Genomic DNA, 8,836 nt, shown 5'->3' on the forward strand with positions numbered 1-8,836 from the left:
TATATATGTCCATACACAAAGGAGTCGCCACAGTTGTCTCAGCTCTGACAAGCGCCACTCCCTGTCCACGTGTCTATAAATAACCTCTGACGTCTCTCACAGGGAGCTCTTTAATGAAGAAAAGACGTCAATGCCATGTGACCGGATCGCGGCTGATCATTGGACGAGCGGCGGCTTTCAGCGGCTAATTAGTTAACCAATGACATCAGCCCAGTGTGCATCACTATTCTCTTCGGCCCGCCCACAAGCCTAAGCAGGGAACGTCTCACGTCATATCTGACCAATCAGAGAGCGGCTAAGTGACATAATGTTCGAGGGAACCTTATATAAGGAAGTACGGGCGGCGGCGCCGCGGCTTTAAGATCGCTGTAAGGAAGAAGAGAGACGCCTAGGCTTCTCTAAGGAAGTAGCTGCTTCTGAGCCGACACAACGAAGACTACAGGGGCCGCACAGCAACCTGTATCGTGACAAAGAGTGGAGGCGGCTGAAGGCAGCGACACCGGGAGGATCCTCGGGGCGTTCACCGGTAAAGTTCCTCGGCTGTCTTGTGGGCACCGCCTGCCCAGTACTCTGCATGGTGGAGGACCCGGCGCTGGAGACAAAGGCTGCTGCCTCTTAAAGGGATACTAACACTTGTAAGAACAAAGAAGCTTGTTCCCCAAGTAAGTTCCCTGGGAGTTGGAGGCCCCGCCCACAGGAGACGCAACAGATTGTGCTCCAGCCATCCGATGGGGGTGTGAGGGGCTGACCCCCACAGTTCTCTCCACCACAGCCTTATGGTATAATGGAAATACCCTTCTACCATGATGAGGTGTTGAATTTGCATCAGGCTTCAAGCTTTTACACTTCCTCAGTTGCCACCATGATGAAGAAAGACCTAAACCTCAACCTGACGGAGCAGGTAGCCGGCACCTTAAAGTCTCTGCGGGATGCTGACGGCCTCCTCACCTCCCCTGACCTTGGACTCTTGAAGCTGGCCTCCCCAGAACTGGAGCGGCTTATCATTCAATCCAATGGTCTGGTCACAACCACTCCCACCAGTAGCCAGTTCATCTACCCCAAGGTGGCCAGTGAAGAGCAGGAGTTCGCCGAAGGATTTGTCAAAGCCCTTGAAGATCTTCACAAACAAAATCAACTTGGGGTTACAAATGCGGTGGATTTAAGCTCGGTACCTGCAGTTGCCAGTCTGCAGCCCCCTCCCCCGTCTGATGCCCCAGTCTATGCCAATCTCAGCAGCTACTCAAGCGGGTCACTGGGCACCACGGTAAACTACAGCACTGACACTGTGCCATTCCCACCTCCGCCATCAGCCTTGTCACAGCAGCCTGTAGCCCCTCCATCTAGACTACAGACTCTCAAGGATGAACCTCAGATAGTGCCGGAAGTGGCAACTTTTGGAGATAGCCCCCCAATGTCTCCTATCGACATGGACACTCAGGAAAGAATAAAGGCTGAAAGAAAGCGGCTAAGAAACAGGATAGCGGCCTCTAAATGCCGAAAGAGGAAACTGGAGAGAATCTCTAGACTGGAGGAGAAAGTGAAAAGCCTTAAAACGCAGAATACAGAGTTGGCATCTACAGCAAACCTGCTGAGGGAGCAGGTGGCCCAGCTGAAGCAGAAAGTCATGAGTCACGTCAACAGTGGCTGCCAGCTTCTTCCTCAGCAAGTCCAAGCTTACTAAGCTTCTCTTCTACCTAGTTGTGACTATTGTTTTTTATGCCTACTGATAAACTTCATTCCAAAAAAGGATCCTATATGCTAACATTGGACTGTGGTGAGGATCATAGGCCCAACCAAAGACTATGGTGGTTTGTGTGATGAGCCACCTATGTAACTGACCTGAGAGAGATCCCAGACATAGACAGTAAGCGCTACTATCGCTCAATGAGGCCTTACATCTTATGAAGCCGCCTGTTTCTTGAGACGCGGCTCAGATAATGTTTGGTTAAAAAGTTCTCAGTTTACAATGTAAGAAAAAAACAAAAGAAAAATGTTCATTTGTAGTTTTATTATTGCAGGGAGACTAGAGAGTCTGATGTGGATCCAGGACCCAGGTTTACACCACATAGAAGTAGTGTATGTTCTTTCTAGACAAGCTTGGTTTCATACTAATGCCAAGTGCACATAGTGCTGGTTGCATATTTACTGCCTTAAATGTTTACAAGGTCTCTAGAGCAGGGAGAAGAGGGCATTCCTCTGCAGATGTGGAACCTCTTTCTTGCCAGGGAGGGGGGCTGCCATTGTCGGCCGCTCGGTTGGAGTAGTTGAGAGTGTGTGTTTAGGTGTGCCATGTTTGTACACCGTATTGTAATATAATGTAAATGTAACATTTTACAGTTCTTGTTTTGTTTGACGTGTTTAATTCAACTTGCAATATTTATGTTATACTGGGAACAAATGTTTTTAAGTCTTTTTTTACTACACATTCCAGTATATCCAGTACTTTAGTGTTCTTATGTACAATAAAGTATGGTTTCATTAATGACTTTAGTCTGATGCCAATAGCCTTATTTGTCTTGTATAGTAAATCTGTGTTCATACATAGCATTTAATTAGCGCTATTTTGCCATGAATTGTGGAGTGCACGGTAAAATCGCTATTTTTGCACCAATTTTGACAGAAACACAATGAAAATAGCGTTGAGTGCTTATGTGTGAACATAGCCTCAGCGGCACTTTTTGGTGGTATCTGCATGACATTTATACATAACGCATTTCCTTTTTTCCCCATTTTACTGTATACTCTGGATTTGATGCTGCATATTTTATAGTGTGTGAATTAATATAAGCAGTTAAACAAAGTACAAATCTGCAGCATCATGTCCACAGGTTATACAGTATGTGTGGACACTTCTTAAAGGGGGATCTTTTTTTTCTTTTAAATCAACAGGCTTCAGAAACTAGATTTGTAATTTGTTTCTATTTAAAAAACTCCAGTCTTTCAGTACTTATCAGCTGCTGCATGTCCTGCAGGGAGCGTTTTCTTCCAGTCTAACACTGTGCTCTCTTCTGCCACCTCTGTTTATGTCAGGAACTGTCCAGAGCAGTAGCAAATTCCTGTAGAACACCTCTCTTGCTCTGGACAGTTACTGACAGAGGTGGCAGCAGAGAGCACTGTGTCAGACTGGAAAGAATACACCACTTCCTGCATGATATACAGCAGCTGATAAGTACTGAAAGTTTGGAGATTTTTAAATTACAAATCTATATAACTTGCTGACGCCAGTTGATTTGAAAGAAGACAAAAAATGCCAAATTACCCCTTTTTTCAGCCTATCCTTCTATTGAAAGGCCTAGGTCTAACTCTTAGCAGTGTCCAGGGGCCATTGCCCATTTGGGAGTTTTACAGTATCGCCAGTATTTATCTGCTCTTGTCCTTGTATCAGTATACTATATGCAGCAGTGGGGCAAGCTAAAGTCTTGCCCTGTTTACTTGAATGGGTCCATGCTGCAGTTTCTTGCATCTGCTACAAATAGTATGGTGATGGAAAGGCGAGTGCTGGCAAAACACTGAAGAGGATGCGGTGCTGCATCCCCATCATACAGCTGAGTAGAGGTGATGCCAGGGGTCTGAGCCCTGCCAATCTGATATGGACAGGTTAGAGAACCCCTTTATGTAAGTAACAATGTAGACTTTTCCTCTAAATAGGTTACATATAGTGCAGAATGTATTGTGTGTGTTTAGATGTATATCTGTGATGTTTAGTTTGGAGCGCCTGTAATTATCTCTAAACTCATAAACATGAAACCTATAATTAACTGTGAAGCCCAAAATAATAGAAACTGGAGCTTTACTTACTCTGCCCAGATCAAATTAAAGCACATCAGATAGCTAAGATCTACTAGGAACTGCTGGTTTCTACACTATAAAACAAGCAATGACATGTTTGTAAATGTGCTGAATATATTTCAAGCTAATGTTGCCATAACAAAAGCTGCGTTTCCAGGATCCAGGCTGACATATACGTTTTAGTAAGGTCCTTGTTAAGCTATGTTTGGGGCATTCAATTGGGGTGTACAGTAGTTTTTTTTTTTTTTTTTTTTGTGGTGGTCTTAAAGAGAAAAGAGAACAGTGGGGGAAAAAAACTTTCAAATCAACTTTTGCAAAGTTACGTAGATTTGTAATGTAGTTCTAATTTACCTCTATTTTAAAAATCTCCAGTCTTCCAGTACTTATCAGCTGCTGTATGCCATGCAGAAAGTGGTGTATTCTTTCCAGTCTGACACACTGCTCTCTGCTGCCACCTCTGTCCATGCCAGAAACTCTCCACAGAAGGAGAGGTTTTCTATGGGGGATTTGCTACTGCTCTGGGCCGTTTCTGACATGGACAGAGGTGACAGCAGGCTGGAAACAATACACTACTTCCTGCAGGACATAAAGCAGCTGATAAGTACTGGAAGACAGAAGATTTTTTAAGAGGTCGTTATTAAAGGACCTTGCTGGTGTTTTTTTCCCCCCTTAATTAACACACATTAAAAACTTATATAATGGTGTTTTACTCAGACAGATTTATCTGGCAGATTTTTGAGGCCAAAGCCAGGAACAGACTATAAACAGGGAACAGGTCATAAAGGAAAGACTGAGATTTCTCCTTTTTTTTGGCTTCAAAAATCTGTCAGATAAATCTGTCTGTGTAAACGCACCATAACTTTGTTATGCATGTTGGTTACCTATCTGACCCCCCCCCCACCCCTCATAATTGAAAGAAAGCATACATACCTAATTAACTGTTGGCCACGGGGGCGCTTGATTAAGTTCCTGATTGACTGAACAAGCTGGAAGCCATGTGATGCGATACAGCCAATGAAAAGGCTGCTGGTGTGCAAGTGCACCAGTAGCTTTTCCCTCCCATTCAGTTCTACAGGAAGACCTTGAAGAGGAAGAAGTTCAAGCCCCCCCACTTCCCCCACTGTGACGACACCAACACAAAATGGCACTGGGAGAAGAGGACGCAGTTATTAGGTATGCCATGTTGGCTTCAATAGGGAATAATAATAATTAAAATTAGGAGTGCGTCAACTACTCAAAGAATTTTATTAGGATTTGCCATAAAACTGTTTTAGAAACATGGCTCAAATTTCAAGCCATTTTTTTTTTTTTACATTTTTTGAATTTTTTGTAGCGTGGATTTTCAGTACAATAAGCAATAAATCAAATGTGGATTTAAACAATTATTTGTACTTTTTTATCCCAATTTTTACTAAAACCTTTTTCTACCCTTTTCTTCCTCTATCGCCAGTTCTTTAGGATGGATTGAGGAAAACTCTGAGATAAGTAATCACTGTAGAGTAATGGTAAATCTGTTCAGTGTATGCGCTAACAATATAGAGTGGAAAAGTAGATAATGCTTTACTGTGCCAACAATAACTTTTCTTCTATGTCACTTGTCAGTGAACACTCCTGTTATTGATCACATCCTGAGATGGGAAACAAAATAAGGCTATATTCACACACCCGTAGTGCAGTCCGCATTACCCTAGCGATCCGTGCCGCAAAAAACAAATCAGCATTCTAAAATGTCAGGGTTTTTTGTGGCACGGATTGCGGCCCCGTATACACGTACAGACGTGTGAACAGGGTTATTGAATAACATTGGTTTTATGTTCTGTCCGCAATTGTGGACAGAACAATGGACGTGTGAATAAAGCCTAAGGAAGGCCTGATTTCCTTTTTTTTTGGTATTCTAGACCACAAAAAACATGCTGTTAGTGATACTGTCACCCCCACTCCTTCATTTCATCAGTGGACAGCATCACCTAGGCGGGGCCTCACAGCAGTTGGGCCCCAACTCCCTTAGGGGACACTGTCCACTGATGAAATGATTTTAGAGCCGAAAGAAGACACAGACAAGTGTTATACATGTATATATGGAATGTGCAGCATCTAAGCTTGTGGATAGTGAGACAGCACATAGAGTAAGGCTGCATTCACATGTTCCAGGCGGAACACGGACGTGGAATGCCTGTAACGGACTCTCCCCTGCCCGGGCAGCATTAGATGCTGGGACCGGGGGAACTGTACAGATCTGCGCTGTAATGACAGAGCAGTGCGTCTGATTCATTAGAGTGGCGCATATCTGTACTGTTCCCCCGCTCCCAGCATCTAATTACAGATGCTGTCTGTCTGAGAAGTCTGTTACAGACATTCCATGTCCGTGTTCCGTGCTGAACACAGAATGTGTAAATGTAGCCTAAGGGGGAGATGACAGGATCACTTTAGGCATATATCAGTGCTGCCAGTTTCTACTTACTGTTTAATCCGTGCAGGCTTCAGTGCTGGGTCCTCCCTAACCTCTCTTCTCTGACCAGAACTTTTATATGGAGGTACAGTGGGGTCTAAATAGATGCACAGAAAGGGCATATATGAGTGCATATTATGTCAGGGCATAGAGGCAGGCCAAGTAATATCTCGGGGCTTAACTACTACATGGGGGCAGAAAGTTGGCACTGTTACTGTGTGGAGTAATACAGATGGGGAGTTTGTATAGAAGAGGATAGTGCTGGAGTGGCATGTGTGTCTGGCAGATCCTACAGAGAAAAGTTGTCACCAAAAGTCTTAATGATGGCCGGACTAGATGAAGGAGAAAAGGAAAAGTGAACAACTATGTTAAATATATGTAATTTAGCTTATCACTGTCACTGGTGGTCCCAATGGTTTTCATTGGGGGCAAACTGGGTGGGTTCATGCATACCAGATCGCAACGGATTTCACACTGCAAGTTCTGCAGCGAAATCCGCTTTGATTCCTGTTACTGTCATTTTGTATAGTATTACATACTCGCTTCATTTTCATTCTGCTGCGAGTATGTCCGCGCTTCGGCGTGCTTCTGTGGCTCCCGACTCCCTGACGTCTCGCTCAGCCAATCAGTGGCTGCGGCGGAACAGCGCAGTGATTGGCCTGAGCCGGACACCAAGGAGCCAGAAGCAGGCCGGTGCTCTGAGAGGTAAAGTGGTTGGTAGGGAGGCAAGGCTTTACATGCAGCAGAATGATAAAATCTGCTTTGAGTATGTAAACTGATACAAACTGAAAGGACACAGAATCGCAGCAGATTTTGCCACAGTCTGGCATATGTGTACCCACCCTTAATCTCTCTTTCTCTTGTGGGTCTGCTGTAGAGGTTTTAGGGTGGGACGGAACCTGTATCTTGGTGGTAATAGTGGTCAATGCCATGGGCATTTATTTTCCCTTGATACTGCTGTCTGGTATGTTGACGAAATGGCAGGGGCACCATTGATGATTGTTAGGTGCATGGAGACAGGGAGACAGTTTACTGACAATCCAAGGCACTTGTACAATACCGTAACATACAGATCTTAAAGGAGAAGTACTAATTTACCTCTTCCCGTGCTCCCTTTAAGCAGCAGGACCCCACTGGAAGGCATCACGACTTGGGGGGGAAAAAGGACTGCCCCAACTGATTGACTAGCCGCTCAGCCAATCAGTGACTGGAGCAGCGTCCTGCTCTAGTCACTAACAGCCTGAGTGGCCAGTCCATCAGCCGGGTCATGGCGTGTCAGCTCTTGAGTTCCAGGAGCCTGGCAGGGGTCGTGCTATGGTTCCACCGCTCACCGTGGGCATGGGGAGAGGTAAGTTAGTATTTTGATATTTAATTTCCCCCCTGCCAGCTGCTGGATTTTATAATCCACCGGACTTCTCCTTTAATGACTGGTGGCCTAGGATGGGTTCCTGTGCTTGTGTGGAGAAGTTTTGTAGCCTGAGACCAGGGTCTTCTGAATGAATAAGGCTGGGTTCACACAATCCGTTCAACATATCCATTTTTAATTGGTTACCTTTGACGGACACAAAAACGTAGTCAACACTATTTTTGTGTCCGTTAAAAATAATGTATCCGTTTTGATACTTTTTTTTTTTTTTTTTTTTTTTTTTACAATGGAAGTCTTTTTCCATAAAATGTATACGTTAAACGGATTGCAAAATGCAGTGTGAACCCAGCCTAATCACTTATTCTCCTGTCACCGCTCCAGCGGTTTTCCCTCAGAGGCTAGACTTGTACTCTGGTGCGTTTACACAAAGATTTATCTGACAGATTTTGGAAGCAAAAGCCAGGAATGGATTTGAAAAGAAGAGAAATTTCAATCTTTCCTTTATGACCTGTTCCCTGCTTATAGTCTGTTCCTGGCTTTGGCTTCAAAGATCTGACAGATAACCCCCGACACACCAACAAGAGGGCCAAGAGCCCAAATACACACCTAAGTGGTTCCCATATCTAAAATGTAACTTTTAATTGGCTACTATTAAAATTCTAATATGTGTCTTATTCCTGCTAATTTAAAAACACACTCACTACTGTCCCTAATCGTTTACAAGTACGTCCCTAATAAGGATTAAGTAAATCAGGTAGCTGCAGACTATTCCTGATTACTAATAATACACATCTCTAGTCACTGGGACAGCTTGGAGTATTTTAAATTAAAAACCGTATAGCCCCTCAACTAGTTTCACCCAGTCATGGGCATCATCAGGAGGAGAACTTATGACAATGAGACGCCCCGGAAAAACACGTCAACCAATAACCTATTAAACTGGTCAAGTTGGCATCCTGAGCCGCTGAGGAGGGGGATCCCCATTGGTCTGTTTCTCAGAGCGAGGAGGAACTGCTCAGAACAGTCCCTTTTTCTGAAAGATTGCAACAATTTATCACAAAGGTTCAAAGAGAGGGGTTATCCACGGAAACCTATCAAAAGAGCTTTTCGGAGAGCTCTTAATGAAAATAGAACCATGCTATTAGAGGAAACTCCATCTAATACACCACAATTGGAATCCAAGAAAATCAAGTGCATAGGCAAATATGATGCTAATCCTTCCTCTATAATGG

General features: G+C 44.1%; 1 protein-coding gene across 1 annotated transcript; it reads left to right on the forward strand.

Annotated features, from left to right (window-relative positions):
• The first annotated feature begins 317 nt into the window (after positions 1-317).
• On the forward strand, positions 318-2,510 carry JUND (JunD proto-oncogene, AP-1 transcription factor subunit). The gene has a single exon (XM_069977943.1). It carries the CDS (start codon positions 785-787, stop codon positions 1,679-1,681), a length of 897 nt encoding a protein of 298 aa, XP_069834044.1. The 5' UTR covers positions 318-784; the 3' UTR covers positions 1,682-2,510.
• Positions 2,511-8,836: the final 6,326 nt, after the last annotated feature.

This window comes from Dendropsophus ebraccatus, chromosome 7, assembly GCF_027789765.1.
Source record: "Dendropsophus ebraccatus isolate aDenEbr1 chromosome 7, aDenEbr1.pat, whole genome shotgun sequence".
In the NCBI taxonomy this organism is placed as follows: domain Eukaryota; kingdom Metazoa; phylum Chordata; class Amphibia; order Anura; family Hylidae; genus Dendropsophus; species Dendropsophus ebraccatus.